A 20,554-nucleotide genomic window follows, 5' to 3' on the forward strand; every position below is an offset into this window, starting at 1 on the left:
CTCTCGTTATCAGGGTCCAGGGAGGAAAACCTTAGCAATAAAACATATAAAAGAACATTTACTCCCACGAATTTAGAAATGATGTTCACAAGGATATTTAAAAATAATAATCCCATTTCTTCTTCTGAAAACAGAACTATAAGAGATGATCAGTTTATTCATCCCTTTCACCTACAAAAGAAAAAGGGATAGATTTGCTTAGATCTAAATGAGCTAAGTATCAATCTTATCATAGCCGCAATTAATGCTCAGTCCCTTAAAATATCAATTTCTTCATTAACAGTTTCATTGTACGTTTCTGTTGTGTGTTTTCTATAACTGAATTAATGTGAAATATGGTAAAGGTGTGGTATTGTAAGTTGATAGCAGAGGTTGAAAATAGAAAGGAACATGCTGACATAATGATTCATTATCTTCATCTTTTGTTTTTTCTCCATAATCTCCCCTCTATCATTAATTTTCTTTCTCCCAGTATATTAACAGCCTGGTTCTACTCTGGTTCTGTTTTTTTCCATAAAAAATTGTTTTTCCCTTGCTTCTCAAGTTCTCATTCAGTCCTTATTGGTTCCCCAGCTACTCTCTGAACGTTTTGTGTCCACCAGCTTATTCACTGCTCAACCCACCTTTCCAGTGTACCTGCAGTGAAGAAGGTCCCACCACAACTTTTAACCAAATCAGCGTCTCCTCTCTCTTCTTTTGATATTTAAATGATACAGTATGTAATTATTACTGACTTACCTCACTAGGCTTTCAGTACTCTCTTCTTAAGTACCTCTCACTCTTGATATTTTTGAAATATTTTTTTCTAAATAATGATCACTTTCCTATCTCCTACTTTGAACCACATACTACAAAGGATTGAGCTTTGCTGCTTTATCTGGCTCCGGAAATTGTCTTCAAAGCTATGAAGCCCACAATGGCTTCAGATGGCCTCTGTAGGCGGACTGCTCTTCCAGCACATTCTGACCTGTGGTTCAAGAAAATATCCCCATTCTCACCTCTCCACTACAAAGAGTAACTTGCCCTCTATACAATTTCTAAAGTTTTTTCCTCTGTGCAGAAAGACACATTTGCCCATGGGGCAAGTGAGTGAGACCTGGCACCTAAAATGATCCTGGGTAAGATAATGACACATCTTCCCTGTTGCCCGAACAGAACAAAGTAGATAAGTTAAAGGTTGCAGAGAGGAAAGATGGTTAGAGACAAATTGAGAAGCTCAGACCCCAAAGTTCCACAGGCGTTCTGTGAAAAGCATTTGCTCCATATGATTAGAAAAACAATAAACTATCAGATTAACTCGGTTAGACATTCGTGATTTCTACCTTTATTGGGAAACTCATTTCATGCAGATTATTTTTAAAAATAAGGATGTGACTGGTTGCGGGCCTATTTATCATTTACAGAAAGAATTTCTAGAGTAAAAAAGGGGAGAAAGAGACTCTTGGAACACCTGTGGAAGTATGTTATATTCTACGCAGAGAGTAGCGATGGAGGAATCACCAATGTTGTCAGAGGACAGACTGATATATGCTTCTTGGTAGGTTTTCAAATTTAATTAAATGTACACAGCTGTAAGCTCAGACATTTAAATAAAAAGGACACGTAACATATGTGTGTATATGTGTGGTGTGTATTCATGTATATAAAAGATATCTAAAGATTTCTAAAGATTTGTGGCCATTAAATGCACACAGCTCCCATGATTTTCAGTGAGATCAGCTCTCAGCCTTTCATCGTTCCAATACACAGGCCAGGTATATAACATACATAGGAAAATGTCTTCTGGAGAACATAAGAACACACGCTGATTGGTAATTAGGGACCTTCTGATTTTATATCTAGAGATGCTTTAGGCAGATGACAGTTGACACACAGCTGTTTTGGATTTACACCTGGTTACTGTAAACTACCTGATTCCATTAGTTTTCATTTAGAAGTGAAACAGAAGGGAGGGGTTTTATTTTTATGTTAAAATAAACTAGAACTAGGACACTCACCTATTACACAGAAAGGTTTCCTTGCAAAGCGCAGTCTTCCTTGCCATCCCCGGTATCGACAACAGCATCCAGCAGACCAGATACGAATAATAAATTCCAAACCAAAGACAACAATCATGACAAATTCCTAGAAAAGACAAGTAAGAAAAATGTCTGTAACAGATAGCCAACATGGAAGCATTAAGAAACACCATATGTGTCTAGCAATCCATCTTTATCACCAGAAGATCCCAAAGCCAATCTTGGGATCCTGCTTCTCATCACGGTTGCTGGAAACAGAGGCCCCAGAGTTTTCTGGAGAAGCATCCAAGTCTAACCTGCTAAAATCAGCTACTAAGTATGAAAACCAGAAGGGCTGCATCCTATAAATGCAATACCAACTCAAAATTCTCCAGTGAATTTTGGATACTGAGGATCAAACCACAGGTGGTTTACATAGCTAGTGAGAGATATACATATTTTATATGTCCACACCCATAAAATTTGTTCTTATTTTGAAGGCTGAATGTTTTGGTAAATATTTCTTAATTGTACTTCACAATAACAGTACAAAGGTGAACTGACTGAGATGAAGAAGCAGCAGTTAGGGAATCCATTTATTCCCAGGAGTAAGTTAATACATACAACTGTAATTATATACAATAGGTATGTAATTGTTTGTAAAATAACAAATAAATATTCATACTAGGCATAACTTTTCCTGGACAAGTTTTGGAAAACATCCAGAAGTATTTCCCTCTTTGCCTAGATTGCAATTCTTTTGTATTGGAATCTTCTTCAAGAATGTTCATCTCAACAGCACCAACATGTACTTAGGCAACTGTTAATGGAAAAAAAATCAGTACAACAGTGAGATTAACAGAATTTTAGCAATAGAGATTGGAGCACAATTCAGCTCTATACCTTAAGGAAATCTGCATCTCTATAATATGCAGTGATATAATACCTACATACTAATACAGAATTATCAATTCTGATATTATTCTGGAATGCCATAATAAAGTTATCAGTTTTGAAAAGATAAGATTTGTGTGCCAATGAAACGGAGAAAAATACTTGAAGGAGGTTCTTAAGCAGTTCATCTAGAAGAAGAGGATGAAAGCTGTTTTTTATTTGGCAGCTGAATGCATTCCCACATTCAGAAGAAAGCTGTCCCTTCAGCCAATTAATTTGTTATTCCTGCAGGATGAGTACTTCTGTGGTACCAATGAGAAAACACTACAAACAAATGAAAAAGAGGAATGTTTGCAAGGGTAGGGTTGATCCAATATTGACTCTTCCTCAATAAAGAGTTTGGATGTTTTTTGGCTGTGAGATCCTAAAATTCTAGAAGCCAATAAGGCTGCAGAGATCACATATATCAACTCAGTCATTAATTTACCTGAACTAATGACAATACTATTATTTTATCATAATAATGATAATGTAATGTTGCTTTACAAGCTTATGATTAATGGAAGTGCATTGAAATACTCTAAATTTAATTTGCTTTTGCTTCTTGATATCACAGAACAATTTAAAAACATAGTATTCCATCTTAGAATGGCAGCTTGTACCACTGCATTGCACTGGAAGATTTTTTAGGCCCTCATCAGTGTCTTCATTTCCAGTTTTGTAAATCCCATGCTGAATTCATAAATCACAAAAGCAAAATGAGATCCCTTTACTAAAATGCAGCTAAAGAAAGTGTTAATCATATTTATGGAAGAAAAGAACACAGGGAAAAATGAGTGTGATTGTTTAAGATTTGCTTTTAGCAAACTTCAACTTAATTCCAATGACTGAGCTGCTGCACAACTGTAGAAAGGATTACGTGCAAAGCTGAAAAAGTTCTCCATATAGTAACTGTAATTCATAACAGCTGCCTACCGTGTGGTGCATCTTCTTGTACGAAATTCTGTGTAGGCCAAGAATAAAAAGGACAAGAAGACAAATTGAAAAAATAAAAAAAGGAAGAATATGTATTTTAGTTGTTTAACTACCACTTTTACAGTGTGAATTGTTAAATCTGGTTTACATACTGTTAGATGATGTCTCTGAATTTAAGTGGGTTGAAAGCACGTGTCCAGGCCATTTGACATCTGATTCTCTAAGAAGTTACCGCTTTGGGGTAAGGGTAACAGATACTGAAGGAGGAGAGAAAACATTCTTTGTTTCCAATAAAACATTTTCCTTGTTAAAACCTAATCCCATTTAATTTCAATAATGTTTCTGGTTTCTTTAGAAAACTTACTGTGCATACAGATGTGTAAGAAACACCTCCTTAGTAAATACTCTGAGATGCCACAGACATCCTTCAGCCTGTGTGGGCAGTGCTGTGTGTGGGAGCTGATCCACACAGGCAGGAGCGAGTCCTTTGTCACATCCCCAACCCCAAAATCCCTGCTAGGCCTCCCCAGTGGGGAGCTGGCATGAATGGAGAGTGCTTAACGATGCACAAAGGACTATTTTATAGCTTCATTTCAGTTAAATTAGTATCATAAAATTGCTGATAAAAGTTGAAAAGTGTTAATTTTTTCATAGTTTAATATTCTGGTTCCTATTAGTGTTACGCAGCTTTGCATTTGTCATCTTTACTACCATTAGCAATTACTATTTGCTATAACACTCAGTTATGCAAAGATGAGCACAGTCACTGTATGCTGAACACATGTTTGAGATTCTTTTACTGCATGGTCTCACCTTGGAGGCAGAAATTCCATTTTTCTCTCTCCCACACACATATACACATATACATGTACCACAAAATGAAAATTCATGACAATTTATCTGTTCTAAGGAAGAAAAAAAGCAAAAAAGCTATTTTCTCAATTTTTTTAGCAGGCGGAGGGTAAAAGAATGAAATTTTTCTTGGAGAAACAACGTGAAAGGTCTCTTCATCCCATGGGAAAAATGGTTACAATTTCTAGCAACATTATAAACTTATGCACAGTTGTACACTCTCGAAATTAAACTTTCTGTTAATTAAGGAAATTTTATAAACAGCTGCTGTAGTTACATTAAGTGAGCTCAAGTATATTAAATGTGGCCCCGTGCACTGGAATGCTGATTTTAAAAATCCTTCATAACTTTCTTACGTGTACCAAATTTCTGGAGGTTTTAAAGTACACTATAAGATTGAATAACAGAAAAGTCATTGAAAAAGGTGGAGATGGGATTTCGCACTTATTTTTGCACATTCTGAAATAGTAATATTTCAAAATGATCTTTATATCCCAGCCGCCCCTACTTCCTAAAAGAACAACTGAATTTAAAAGGAAAACATCATCGTGAGCGCAGGAAAAAGATTTTCCAGAAAATGTGAACACATTCAAACAGAAACTCTTCATAGCACTTCATGGGTCAGATTTGTGCTGGTGTTTTGGACTGGTTCAAGTTGAAACCAGACAGAAATAGAGGCCCACACCACTGAGAAACGTGTAATGTTTCAGTAATCAGTGCACTCAATCACGATGTAAAGACAAATCTCTCCCAAGGTTAACTCAGGCCAGGGAATAACATTAGTTTTTCCTGTAGCAGCTGTACTGTCATGAGTTTTTTGGTTTGTGATGGACAAAAATTGAACGGATGCATCTGAAAAAAAAGACCTTTTCTAAAAAAAACAATAATTTGGAATGGCTTCTAATCATAAATCCAGACTTTTAAATTACTTGTTTTTAGTTTCTTAGCAATTAAAATATAAAATCAGACCGTAACTGAAAAGGCATGTGATGGAATAAATCGTTAGAACTCATACAACTTGTAGGCTTGCTCTAGAAATGACACATTTCACGTATTTTATCCTATGTATAGTATGATGGAACATCATTAATTTTGCCTTACTTAAGAGATATATAATAACAACTTTTACATCGGAATGGGAAAATCTTCCACTGGTGATAAATCTGGCCTCATTCAAAGTTTAGCATGGCTGAATTTGAACTGACGAGCAAGTTAACAGCCTAACTCTTCCCTGATGTTACAGCAAGGATCCCCTGGCTTTTACTGTTTCTTCCTTGTCCAGTCTATTATCATCTTTTCCAGTCCCAGATGCATTTGTCCTTGCTCCACAGTGATCTCAGCTGTAACCTTCCTGGCTGATTATACAGGGAGGCTACCTCACAGCTAGCCTCCCTCTATAACCGATGTGGCAGATACACTGGTACTTCAGAGAGGGGAAAGTCCTTCTTCCTTCTCAGAGCACAGTTTATCCAGACTGATCTCATTCAGAAATGTTTCTACATACACAGTTTCTCTTGTCACGGGGAGCTATGCACATGCAAGAAGCAAGGCCGAAACACTTATTAATATTCAGCTGTTTTTGACACAAGGAACAGAAATGCCAACGTGTTCCGGAGGTTTTTTACATTTGCGTGTGCCTTGGTTGCTCTGCCACTGGAACAATGAGGGTTTTGAAATGGAAAGAAAATAAGAGGTCATCCAGAGCAAGGTTTCTATTAGCAAAAGGTCCTCCAGGACCTTCGTGCAAGGCAGCTACAGTGCGCTCTTCTGATTTTCTTGTACTTTGCCCATCTAGCTACAGCACCAATGACAATTTGTTGAAACTGTCTACATTAGTATGCTTCTCAGGTAGTTTTCAGTGATAAGGATCTCCCTCAGCGTAACATTAAAACAGCAAAAAAAAAAAAAGTTTTTATCATAGCTTTCTTGTTCATTAACATAACTGTTTATTAAAACTTAGAATAATTTGATGCACTCCTGCTGCTGAAATCAGGTGCCTTGGCTGCAGACCATCATTTCACACAATTAGAGCCATTTTCATGATGAGAAAATGACCGAAATCGAGCACTCTAAGCTGTTCTTATAGGAGGCTCCTGGTTATTTTGAAAAACATAAATAAGCTGAGGTTTGGATATAAGGAACCCATGCACAAGACAATAGCTCTGCTGTTATTTTAATTAGATTTCTTGTATGGAAATTGTGATATTATGTATTCCAAAGACTGCTGAAATAGGACAGTGGAGCTGCAGACTGCCTGCCTTGAGGGCACCAGAGAACAGGGTCTGTAAGTGACGTTATCAGGAGACCAGGACATGTACTTGAACATATTAAATTAATCCCCTGAAATAAGCTTTAATCAGGCTACAAGTGCTTCCATACTGAAGACAATCTCTCTGTAGTGTAGCTGCACTGCAGATACTCATCTGGTGTAAATCAGCAGCTTCTCAATCAACACAACAGGAAGAACAGGAGGAATGAAGTCATCCGACAGCAGCTAAGGACCTCCTGTTCCTACTTCCCTAAAAACACATTAACAGGGACATCAAGTGTCTCCAAATCAGCTAGAAAAGAGGGAGAATAAACATTTTCTCATCCTTCCATTGGTTGACGACTGTTTTAAGAACATCACTAGCTGCTGAAATTTCTTTATGGTGACACAGGATGAACAGTTGATAACTATTCAAATAACAATGCTTTATTATTCATACTCAAAAAAGACGAGAACGTTTTCTCAATCAATTAAACCAAGAACATAACACCTCAGCTTCTGTACGCTCCTGTCAAGCAACAAAGCCTTCAACTGATTCAAAGTACTGGGCACCAGAATTGGGCTCCAGTGATTAACAGGCACTGTTGGGAGGCGATGGTAGTGCAATGCTACTTCCATTTCTGAGAAAGTTTTGAGCTGTAAACAGCTGTGCTGCAGAAGCTGTTGTAGGACTTCGGATGCTCCTGTTATACTGGCCACTTTCCAGATTAAAATCAGCTTATATGAATATGTGCATATATTACTGTTCAAAATAATAGTGTAATTTGAATCAGATCATTGGAACTAGAAGATCCTTAAGGTCCCTTTCAACATAAACCATTCTATTATTCTATTATTATTATTATTAATCCAGTACTAGAAGGGAAGATCTTTGAACTAATCAGCGAACAAGCGTATCTACACGTGTACATATACTTCACTAACAAATGTTTTAATTCTCTCCAACTGCAGTCTAGCAGTGGAAGAGGCAGCCATAAATCTGAAAACACAACCCAGAGCAGACCCTATTAGTGGCATATAAATCAAAACCAGAGACTGCAGTGCAGCTCCCAGCAATACCCAATAAGTATGAAATTAAATGTATGCACTTTTTTTTGTCTTTTATCAGTTTTATAATGAATGTGATACTTTTACAACACTGGCTTTTCCAAATTATGATTAAGATGTCCCATGCTGATTATATGTTAATGGAGCATTATTAAGAAATTAATCCTGTGCCTTTTAATTTAATATGCTGCTACAAGTCTATTGATATAATATTAAAATCCCAGTGTATGCTTAGTTTTAATTAGCTACACATTATATAGGACTTCAGCTATCCAATTCCCTTTCAGCTTTTGGTTTATTACCTGAAATGGCACCTATCAGTCATGTTTCCTTATTCATTTACAACAGAAAAAAAGGCCCAGAATTTTTGTGTGAAGCAAAAACAGCTTTGATTCAGACAGCAAAAACACACACCGGAATAAAGTAGCTGCCATTTAATTACTTACAGAGCGTTTACCATAGCAGACCCAGTTCCTAGCGCTGAAACCGTGCTAACCTTCCTCTGCATCCACATGGGAAGGACAGAAACCCTAGGGCAGCTGAGGATGCCACGGAAACAAATTCCCCAGGAGCACCAGGATGCACTACCGAAAGATCTTCCCTTCCCACAGCAACTCCAGGTTACTGCGCTTACCATCTAAGTGCATGTGTCTGCAAACTTATCCCAAAGCTCCATTTGGCTTCTGGTGGATGTGTTTCTTCCAGGAAGACCCTGCCAACTGCTGAAAACCCTTTTTCAAATAGGGAAAACAGCAATAGCGAATGTTGATTTCAGTGTCCATCCCACTCTAACTCAGACACAACATCATCCTCAAATATCGTGCTTTCCTCTTTCTTGTGCCTCAGATTTACACTCACTGCTTTGTTCCAAGATCATTTGTTTATGCCAGGTACAACTACACTTCTGAGATAATTCCTGAATGAGACAACATCAATAAAACTCACACCATAGAAAAATCCTCTATTTTCCCATCATCTTTGTATCCTACCTTGTGCTTGCATACATTTTCTTCCCCTGTAGCAAGAGACAAGCAGTGAATGGTCTCTCATTTTAATTTTAAAATGATCTGCATGGTCAAAACTATGAAGCTCTGTACAGCTGCACCCAGGCCTTTGCATCTCCTCTGTGATTTCTTCACACATTTTTTTCTGCTGTTGTCAAGTTTCTGATGTCACATGCTACAGGCAGACGTTCAAGCACATCGCTGTAGCAACACAGATCCCAGATCTTCCTTTTGAAGTGTTTCTGAAGAATTTGTATCTTTTGCTCTGTCCAGAAGAAATGTAGAAAGGTGCCAGAGCAATCACAGACTTCAAATCTTTTTATGCTCTGGCATCCATGCTAATTTTGTATGGATGCAAAGGGCTTAGGCTAGTTGTTATGGCTGAACACATGTATGTGACTTAACTGGTAATATTTGGCATTCTGAAAAGAGGAGGGGGGTGGGATATTTCTTCTTTTATTCTTTGGTCTTAGCATGCTTGGACTTGATAAAACCTAGAGATTCAGCAAATGATATTTGGTGCGTTCTGATTTATTTCTTCTTTAAGTTTCCCAAAGCTCATCAACAGAGCTTCCCTAGGAACATATCAATGTGTGCTTTGATTACTGGGCATCTGGGATGATGTAGTCAGAAATGTTTCCAGTACCAAACACACTCAGAAAGTAATTTCAAGAAAGCATTATCCGACAACTGGTAAATGTTGGTAAATTGGACTTGGAAGGTACTTAGAATCATAGAATCATAGAATTAGCTAGGTTGGAAAAGACCTACAAGATCATCCAGTCCAACCATCCACCTACCACCAATAACCCCACTAAACCACGTCTCTCAACACTATATCTAAATGTTTCTTGAACACCTCCAGGGATGGTGACTCAACCACCTCCCTGGGCAGCCCATTCCAGCGCCTGACCACTCTTTCAGAAAAGTAGTGTTTCCTAATGTCCAGCCTAAATCTCCCCTGGCGTAACTTGAGGCCATTCCCCCTCGTCCTGTCACTAGTTACAAGAGAGAAGAGGCTGACCCCCAGCTCACTACAACCTCCCTTCAGGCAGTTATAGAGAGTGATAAGGTCCCCCTTGAGCCTCCTCATCTCCATGACCGAACAATCCCAGCTTCCTCAGCCGCTCCTCATAAGGCCTGTGCTCCAGACCCCTCACCAGCTTAGTCACCCTCTTCTGAACTTCGTCGCCCTCCTACTTCACCCAAGCTGTCAAAATTCTGCTTATGCCTCAGGTTTACTGAAGTTATTCACATCTGCCATGTCAGCATTTCTGTTACTTGCGTAAGTCTTCATATATGATATTTTTATTCCGTTCCCTAGATTCAGTGAAAAAGTTGACTTCATCCCCTCTTTTCACTCCAATAATTAAACTTTTAAATCTAATATGCGTTTTACAAATAATGCCATTTGTGGAGTGTTTTTCAGCTTCTCCTATTCTCCGTTTTTCAAAGTTTACAGAATTTCGGTCTTCTGGAAAAAGAGAAGAGCAAAACCCTTCCACATCCTCTCAAAACCATATACATATATATCTGTGAGACATTCATTTCCTGTGATCGTATCTACATTTGGTGTAATCAGCCAATTCCTGTCAGGTTCAGATTTGATACCAAAATTATTATTCTGTCCATGACATACATCCCTTCCTTAGACATTCCATGAAAGCCTCTAAGTTCAAAGCAACCAGTGTTTATTTCTAATTCATCACTGCAACTCACCCCCAGTTCAGAGACCTCAGGATTGGACTTAGTTCCAGTAAGTTCCTTACGGATTTGCCATCATCTACGCTTAAAAAATTTTTTGAATGTTTGTGTTATCCATACATCTGCATCTGATCCTTGCAGAATTTTTTTTAAATTTTAATCTTTTTAAATCTGTCTGTATTTTGTACCACAGATTTCGAAGTCCTTAAACTGAATCTTGTGATCAGATTTCTCCTCTCACTTGAGGAAACTTCACATTTTGACTATAGCAACATATGTGTTTGCATGCTTTGTCACATCTGTGCTAAGGGGCTGAGTTGTTTCTGCAAGTTGCTCAGATGGTGGGGTTACTTCTAGGTTTCCAAACAACTTTCATATCACTGATGTTCTGTCTTTTTCAGCAATTTTTTCCTTTGATAATATAATGTTTTGTAGGCTTTTTTCCTGAAGCATTGTTTCTGATCCTGTACTTTGTTTCTCCTCTAGAGATATATTCTGCATTTCAATTAGACAAGTCGATATTTCCCTAACAAGGGCCAGGTCCGAATTTTTGAATTCAAAGTTTGAATTTAGACATTGATATCAATCCTTTTTGACTGTTACAGTCTGCACTACCTGTTTTTTTGCCCGTTTTAACAAGGTAGTTCTTGCTATCCATATAACAAGTTTGGATCCTTATCAAATTCTATTTCAATATCGTACAGTATAGGATAAACTATTGCAAATCTGCATCTATGCAAAATGCTACACTTATGACTTTGTTTACGAGGGTGGATGGTGATAGGACAAGGGGGAATGGTTTTAAACTGAGACGGGGAAATTTAGGTTAGATATTAGGAGGAAGTTTTTCACTCAGAGGGTGGTGATGCACTGGAAAAGGTTGCCCAAGGAGGTTGTGGATGCCCCATCCCTGGAGGCATTCAAGGCCAGGCTGGATGTGGCTCTGGGCAGCCTGGTCTAGTGGCTGGCAACCCTGCACTCAGTAGGGGGCTTGAAACTCGATGATCTTTGAAGTTCTTTTCAACCCAGGCCATTCTATGATTCTATGACTTAGAAGTAGTTTGCCATGCTATTAAAAATAGGAGGAAGACATGTCATGGAAGAGCAGCTATGCAAGGAATGATGCTCATTTGTCCTTAACGGAAGTCCTGGACAGTTGGTTTGGTTCTTTAGCACAATTGTGTTGATTCATCTAAAATGTGATGTGCTTTTCTCTCCTCAAAGAATTATACTTCTGTTAATCTGAATCATGACACCTCATCACTATTATCTAATCCTCCCCCATTCTCCACTCTTAATCTCCATATCCTCAAGTTGTGAGTGTTCTAGAGAAAGTGGCCTCTTGAATGGCGGGCTAAAAGGCTCTTTCTGGAATAATACTGGCAGTCCATTCTCTCCTAGTAAGATGTTCTCTACCTTTGAAGGAATGCTAGCCCTCTGTGCTAGGAAACAAAAGGAGTCAGAAAGTGATCCTTATTAGTACCAGTATCTTCACTCCTGACTTTATGCATGTGGCTATATAATGTGATGGACAACATAAGCTAAGTGATACCTCTTATACTGCAACAGGAATATATAAGAAACTATAATGTACCCTTAGTACTGTTGGCAACAGATTTTTCAAACACCTTCATAGTTTTATATGTGATGCTATGTTACTTTGTTATGAAACAATTTTTATTGTTACTTTCATCTCTTACCATAACTACATTGTGTGTCTATTTGTTTTAGACGTTCGTTGGTTGCCTGGGAATGCCAACATTACCATCTCTTCTGTTCTCTCTTCAGGTCTTGAGGTTTTTATCCCACAGTAACAAGATGATTCAAGTTGTGGGACAATAGGTGAATAGAGCACCATGCACCATTTTTTAAAATCTCTTCTAACCAGCCTTAAAATTTTGTAGCTAAAATTTGTATGATTGCATTTTGGTGTATGGATTCACTTTTCTACAGCAGAGACAGCTATATGCTATGTTTTTTAATCATCCTCTTTCTACATTTATTTATTTATGGGAAAATATTAGAAAAGAAAAATTTTAGGAAGAGCTTAATTGCTAGAAGTACTCACTAGACTATCCTTTTGGATCCATGTAAGTGACCACAGTTAAGTGTAGAAGCTAGCTTCACCTACTGTACGCTGCTTTTATGTCTCTGGGAGCTATTACAGACTGAAGAACATGTTCCTAGAGTACATTTTCAGAGGCCCTTATTTTGTAGAAGTGTGTACAGTTTTCCATCCCAGCCCTTTTCAAAGAAAAACACAGAACAGATTTGATAAAACCACTTCTACAGAAATTCACGAGTTTTGCGGTTTCTCTATCTTGATTAAAAATGAAAATTATGAGAAAAATGGAATTCTTTGTCACTTCAAATGAAAATGATATTTCTTTTCTACAGCTTTTTACTTTAAGCCAGAAGTTCTAAAACACTCAAAGAAGAAATGTGTAATGCCAGGCCAAATGAAACATCTAATCCGATAAAAGACTTTTTCTGGACTTCTGATTTGCCAACTCTTTGTGGGTCAACACATGTTATTTTATTTATTTTCTTGAACAGACAGCAAACAAATAGAAGTGAACAAGTGATTCACATAGCTTTAGCTGAAAATGATCTTAAAATACAGAAAGTTTGGTCATGAGAGTGAATGTCCTCTGATTCCAGTTATTTTTCTTCTTGGCTGCCTTCCCCAAAAGATTTGATTTTGCCTTCCCAGCCTAAGTTTTACTTCCCTTGTGTTTACCATTTGATAAAGTGCCAGGAAATGTACTTGCAGGAGATCAGCAATACGCCAAAGATTATTTTCTTGCTGTGTTAGTTGGATTCTTCAGCTGCTTGTGGCTTTTTTTGATGTTGAAGTAGATTTTCTTCTATTGTCTGCCTGGGATATATCACTACTGCAGCTTGAGTGTCAGAAGTTATGTGCACAGATGAGGCTAAAGCATAATTATAATTGTAGGTACAAGGAGTTTTATCTGATGCTCTCCGTCTGGTTAGGCTTATTATTTCTGAAAGCAAATCTAACCAAATTCATTACTGATGTAGTAACAGTTCATATACACTTAGCATATCTGAAGGACTTTCATTTTAAGCATAAAACTCAAATATTGAGTGCATTTCCCCTGACAGGCTCTCTGATAAGCAGAGGGTGCCTAGGAATCCAGCAGTGCTTGTTCAGATGTTGGAACTGAAGTCCTGTCTGGGTGCAGCCGGACGCGGTGTGGCAGCTTTGTGCTGGCGCTGGGAGCAGGGCTTGGGATTTTCTGCAGTCCAGATGAGTCCATTAACCACTGCTGACACTCAGAAACCCTCAGCTAATACTTCTTTCCTAAACAATTATTTACTCTGAGCTATTGCAGAGCTATTGCACGCTGTTGTATTTTTTCTGAGAGAGTGTTTAGGATGCAGTGATTTGGGGCTGTGTACTCTGCCCCCCGGTAAGGTGAGGCTCAGGGAGATAGATACATAGATGGAATGACTGATTGCAAAATGTTCTCAGCTCCTGTAGCCTTTCTGGGAGGGAGAAAAAGATTTGCTTACCTCATTTATACTTCCCTTTTTAATCGTCCCATGTAATTGCTAATAGCTGCAGTATGTCAAAAGTCATAGGAGCTGGTGCAGGCTGCCGCTCAGGTATTAAGTTGAAGAAACATTACGTTAACTTTTTAGCCAATTAACATGGCTCTAGGGGGTACCATCTGGAATAAATCTGTGAAGCAAACAGTTCACAGAAACCCAGCAGGCAGCTCTACAGATTGTTGTACTGTACTTCATTAGAAAATAAACATCCATCTTCCATCTCGAGCACGAAGCAAAATGGTATTAAAGCAGATGTCTGACAGTTAATACAACTGTCTCTACTAAACGACACACTTGTAGGAATTGTGTGAATCACTGCAAGTAAAAGGTTGTGGAAACTCTAGTGACTAATTATTTGTTGGCGCAGCCAAAACAGTTCTTCCTGAGTAAAGACAGAATTGCATTATTTTCTTATTTTGTGTTTGCAATAACTTGCTTTGATAACATTACTAATATCTGCTAATAATTCAGTATGCCGAGAAGGAGCAAATCATGCACCAATAAACTGGAATAAACCAGTCAGTTTTAGCCTGCTTCTGGAATTTCATACTTTGCCGTGTTTATATTTTTCTCCATTAGAGACCCACAGCAGGAGCCATAAAATTTGTCATCACTAGATTTATTCCTGCCAAGGGTTTGTTGAACACATGAGGCTATAGCACAGAAATGCTGGACCAAGCTACTAAAGCTTTGATGCCTCAAGTATTAACTATCCCTGCTCTTCCTCCTTACAGTCATTTCTGTGTTGGAAGGATGGCAGAGAACATTAAGTTGGAATTGCTGAGATGAACAAAGCCCATCTTTGAGACCACGGAAGCAGGAAGCCTCACAGAGTTTCCCTTCTCAAGTCCTGCGCAGCCTATCTCTGCTGATGGACACTGCCACAAGGACTGTACAAGGACTGGGGTCTGGGCTAATGGAGCTCACGCTCCTCAACCCGTCCATGCGAGCAAACCCAGGGCTTCACAGAGCTCTTCCACAGTCAAACTCCCAGGCAAGCCACAGAAAACCAAAGCAAACAGGGAACAGGTGTATCAGCCAGCTGAGGAACTGGCAGTAAGCATACCAGCACAACCAACAAGTATATGACTCATGGGAAATGCATATTTTATGTCAGAACAAATGGCTCTTCTGCAACCAATTTGCATAAGTATAGAGGGAAACAAATTACCTGTCACAAAATTACCTTCTATCAGAAATTGGGTGTTTTCAGACAAACCAATTTTTCCTGTTTTATGTACCAGAAGATCTTAGCAATTGGTGTAATAATTGCAATAACACAGCTACACAGCATTCAAACAAACTTCCATTTGCGAAGTGTTGCTCAACTATGCAAGTAATGGAAGTAGATATCAGTACAGAATTAAATCTGATCACTTTCAGGCTGGTTTAATGCCATCTGATCTTTTACCCAGAAACAGGGATAACATGGCTGGGAAGCAGAATGCCACATTAGGCATGGCTCTCCCTAATGAGCGCTGCTAAAAAGTAGTATGATCAGATGGAGCAGAGCACCACACTTCTGCACCTGGCCAACTTCAGTCATTTCATTCAGGTATCCTGATCTGGTAGCACATTGTGCTCTGGAGGCATACCACACACTGCAATTATGCTTATCAGACTGCTCATGCTATAATTAATTGGGAAGCTGTTCTGAAGACCAGTGCTTTCAGATATATACAGCAATGACAATTGATATGTTGGCACTTGTCAACAGTTATTTCACCCTAGGCATTAACTAAGAAGCCACAGTCTTCTGTATGCATGGAACTGAAATAACCATGGTAACTCCAGGTATATAGTGATATTTTAATGACCACTATCACTTATCCTCAGGCCATCACTTGCAAAACTAAACAACCCATCAAGAAATAGATGAATAAAGCATCTATACAATGTATGAAAAATGCTAAGCGCTTTTAGGGATTAAAGCCATTTATATCTACCTCAGAAAGGAAAAAGGAAAGAGAATCAGAATACAAAAGCATGCAATATGAAAAAATAATGAAGGTACCACATCCTACTGCTGCAACTGCCACTAAAATGTCAGTATCTACCAACAGCTACCAGAAATTGGTATCTAATATAAAACAATTTCCTATTTTAAGTGCCTCTTAATACATACAGACTTCACAAATGGCAGCAGCAGCAGTATCAAAGGTCTTTCCTGCTCAGTCACTACCAAACTGCAGTAGAAAAAGTATAAGTAATTAAATGCAGCAGTTCTCAAGTAAAGAAGAAGATGCAATATAACACTTACATACACTCTGACTTGGTTTTTAAAGAAAAAGATGGTGGAATCTTCTCTTTTATTACTATTTCATCATTCTGATGAGAAGTACGGTTTCTTAAAGCATTCAGGAATTCCACGGTGAAGGAGAGAATTTGAGTGTATATAAAAGTATTTGTAAAGCTGTCTAGTATTTAGAAGTTTCACTTACCAAAATGAAGAGACAACCAGAGGCAAGTTTTGTGTGTTCAGGAATAGTGGAAAACACGGACAAAATCAAGCAGCCAAACACAAGGAGAAAACTGAAAAAGAAAGAATATTAACAATTAATATTTTTCAGAACCCTGACCCAGTATCTATATTCTTCTCCACCAACATTAATAGAAGACTATCACTTAACAGTTCTCATTAACAGAAATGAATTCAATTACTACTTAGTTAAATAAAGACATTCAAATAGCCTCCTCATAATTCTACAGACTTCTACATAACATTGATAGAATTAATGGAAAAAACACGATATGTATCAAGATCTTGGTGAAGTGACCCAACATACACAGACTCCACTTTTGGTATCTCAGTCCTGTACATTTATCCAGTCCAACCACTCTTAGTGGCTCAAAAGAAAGATTGCCAATGGAAGAGTCCTCTCCCCAGTCTGAAGGATCATTTCTCCCACAGTAGACCACAGATGAGGGCTGTATGAGGTTATCGAAGTGCTGATGTACATATTGCATCTAACTGCTATGACTTTCCCCATCTTAATCATCTTCCTTCTGAGCAACACACTTGAACAAACTAGCAGAAGCTCAAAGGCAGTTGGGCTGTGCTACCACTGCCCTAAATGACTAGGCTCCATCCTAGGAAAAAACTCAGTATCAATGGAAGGAGTTAAAACATAGGAGTGAATCAAGAGAGCCTTACACAAGTCATGCAGTCATAACTGGGGAAACATGACTGCAATTTTTAGCTTGCATGAGCTTGCACGCTTCATGGTACTGACAAAGATATGCAGATGAAACAAAGCACCGACATACTGCCAAATCTCTATGCAAAGAAAATGCAAACACTTGGTATCACTGTACAAATTCTTGTGAGTCCCATGCCTGATCCTCACAGCAGAGAGCATACAGCATACAGTGATCACGGATGGGAGCCTGAACACTTGGTCTGACCCCGAGGCCTATACCATGGATGCTACAGAATACCCTTTCCTATAGGGCTGCTTTGCCAATAACAATGCCACTGTGCTGGTGAAAAAATGCTGCCTATGGAATGGATCAGAAGAGAATTTCACTACACCCACAATACCATGGACTGACTAAGCAGCTCATTCACTGATTAATCATCTGTTGTGCAAGGTGGTACATGTTCTACATCGTAAGTTCTAGCACTTGAACTGTTTCTTGCAAGTAACTGCAAGTTTTATAGAATCAGATAACTGATAGTTGTCAATCATGCTCAGTAATCAATCAATCAAAAAAACCAGGCCTTTGACTTCTGTCCAACTCTTGCTAGACTCTTACTCTAACCCAACATTAATGCATGTGTATACCTGCAAGAAAGAAAGAATGGCTCCTGCCTGATACAAAATGGACAAAATCTCTTCCAGGGACAAAGCACAAAAATTACAGTTTGATACAGACAGCGCATATACTCTTCAATAGGATGAGTTTCCATCAACCCACACAATCACTCTGGACACAGCAGCTTTCAGAAAAGCACTGGTGTGTGGGGGGTGTTTCTGGTGCCAAGCTCACTCAGCAGCATGGTGGTCAGGGGCTGCAGCTCAAGACATGCAGGAGAGGCTGAGCAGAGCTGGGTTTGCCTGGCCTGAAGAAGTCAGCTATCTATTTCTGGTTACAAGGAATGCAGAGAGGACAGCATTCGCAGAAAGGAAAATTATGATTAGTTATAAGGAAAAAAAAATCACAGTGAAGGTTCAGCACTGAAAAAGTTGCATAGCACGGCTGTGCAATCTCTGCCCCTGGAGATTTTCAGAACTCAGCAGGAAAAAGCCTTCACCTAACTTGGAAATTAACTGCTGTGAGCAGGAGCATGGACTATACAACCTGAAAAGCCCTTTCAAATCTAAATTATTCTTTTACTCAAATTACTGGATACAAACATTATTATTATTGCAACTGCCCACATGTTCTTCAGGAGCTAAAACTGTTCTTCCCTTTATAATACACCGACCTTCCAATATGGCAGGAGTGCCGTAATACATCCAGTACATTAGACAAAAATGTAAGTATTTTCTTTGGAATGTCTATTAGAAAATCTGATGTGCAATGCAATAATACATTGGTGGCATATTTAGTAGCACATCACTTAATCGCTGTGATGAAGTTCCACTCTGAAAATCAAATCTGATAGGATCTTGTGGATAAGCTCTGTCAAGAGCTGTAAATAAAACAATGGTATCACGATATGCAGGTGGGTAATAATGGTCCCATACCACTGACAAATCTATCTTCCAGTCTAAAGAAAGAGATCGGCAGATATATGCCTGAAGGTTTTATGAAAGATTGATCCAACTGATAAAAATTCACCTTGTGAGCAACTTTGGTCCCCTTCCCTCCACCTTTTTTTAAAGGAAAATCTCACAGAACATTGCTGGTAGTTTTAGCTACTGCAGTCTTCACAAACCCCCTATAATTACATCCTACTGGCATACTCATAAATGTGGTTTCTCCTAGTTAAAGCCTGCACAGAGGGCAAAATAAAATTAAGAAGCGACTAAGAATTTACAGTAAAAGACTGTCATTTCCTTTTGCTGGCTTTCCTTAGTCCTGAATCAGTTAAAATTTTATTTTCTTCTATTCTTTGCTCTTACGTATTAAAAATTGCTCTTGTTTAGCTGTATTCCAGTAATACCAACTAAATTTGAGGCCCTGTTGTACTGGGTCTTGTCCAAGCACATAATACAAGTTTTCACTTTGAAGAAATGTCATGTAGCAAAATTATGGAAAACAGACGCAGAAGAAAAAGGTTTGTTATTCCCATATCACAGCTGGAGACCACAGCACAGAAAAGGTAAGGGACTCTCTTGAAGCTACATGGAAGTCTTCAGTAGAACTGTGGGGTGGACCTGTACCTTTTAAGTCCCAGCCCAGTCCTGCAGTCACAAAACCATCCTCCATGAACCCAGCACTTGTGAAGAATTGCCACAGTTCCTCAGGAACTGGTTTAGAAGATCAGTGTTGGCAAAATGTAGATTCATGACAGAGCGGAAAAGTGAGTCAAGAGAGGGTACCAGTACAGTTAAGCACTGTATTAATCAAAGCAGAAGAAAATATTCAGGAAAGCCAGGTGCACAGTTTAGATTAGCATCTGGTAGATGCAGGTCTGCCGATTATCCATGAAAAGCAAACACAATCCTCAGAGCAAAATGTAAGAATAGTCTTGGAAAGATTATTTTTCCAAACCTATTACCTTTTTTTTTCATTTTTTTTTCCCCAAAAGCTCCACAAGAAACAGACCATTGTTATTAATTATTATTAAAGAACAAAAGAAAAATGTTTGCATTTATCCACTTGCTCACTCAAATCTTGCCCCTCTATCCTTCATTCCTTCCTTCAACACTGAACACTTTTTTCCCTTCAATTCAGCATTTTATGTCTAAAATTAGACTGTAAGCACTTTGGGGGAGGAGAGAAACCCAGTCCTGTTAGCTTTGCAAAACTAAAACTATACTTTCAGGTGTTGTAAAACACAACATGAGCAAAAAGAGGAAAAAATCAAGTGTTCTGCAATATTTTCTGTAGTTTATTTACCGCTGACCTGCTTTCCTTCCTTTAAAGTAAAGCAATAGTTGGAAACCACTTGCAAGCTTTCTAATTTAGTCTGTTTACTCAGCCCATGGAAGGAAAGCTTCTCAATTTTCCACACCAAGAGCTGAAGGCTTGGAGCAATTCTTTTTACCTGGCAGGACCTCAACAAGGATCTGTCCAGTGAAAACAAAACCCGAAGGTTTGAGGGCCTAGTGGTCAAAGTGTATCAG

At 38.5% G+C, this 20,554-nt stretch overlaps 1 protein-coding gene across 1 annotated transcript in view; it reads right to left on the minus strand.

Annotated features, from left to right (window-relative positions):
- KCNQ5 (potassium voltage-gated channel subfamily Q member 5) overlaps positions 1-19,694 on the minus strand; it is an 86,134-nt gene extending 66,440 nt beyond the window's left edge. The window contains exons 1-4 of the mRNA XM_021392013.1: positions 19,649-19,694; positions 18,855-19,032; positions 16,760-16,850; positions 1,998-2,124 (exon numbers count right to left, since the gene is read on the minus strand). Coding sequence (XP_021247688.1) covers positions 1,998-2,124; positions 16,760-16,850; positions 18,855-19,032; positions 19,649-19,694 — 442 coding nt within the window. The remainder of the gene's footprint in view (positions 1-1,997; positions 2,125-16,759; positions 16,851-18,854; positions 19,033-19,648) is intronic.

Source organism: Numida meleagris, chromosome 3 (genome assembly GCF_002078875.1).
Source record: "Numida meleagris isolate 19003 breed g44 Domestic line chromosome 3, NumMel1.0, whole genome shotgun sequence".
In the NCBI taxonomy this organism is placed as follows: domain Eukaryota; kingdom Metazoa; phylum Chordata; class Aves; order Galliformes; family Numididae; genus Numida; species Numida meleagris.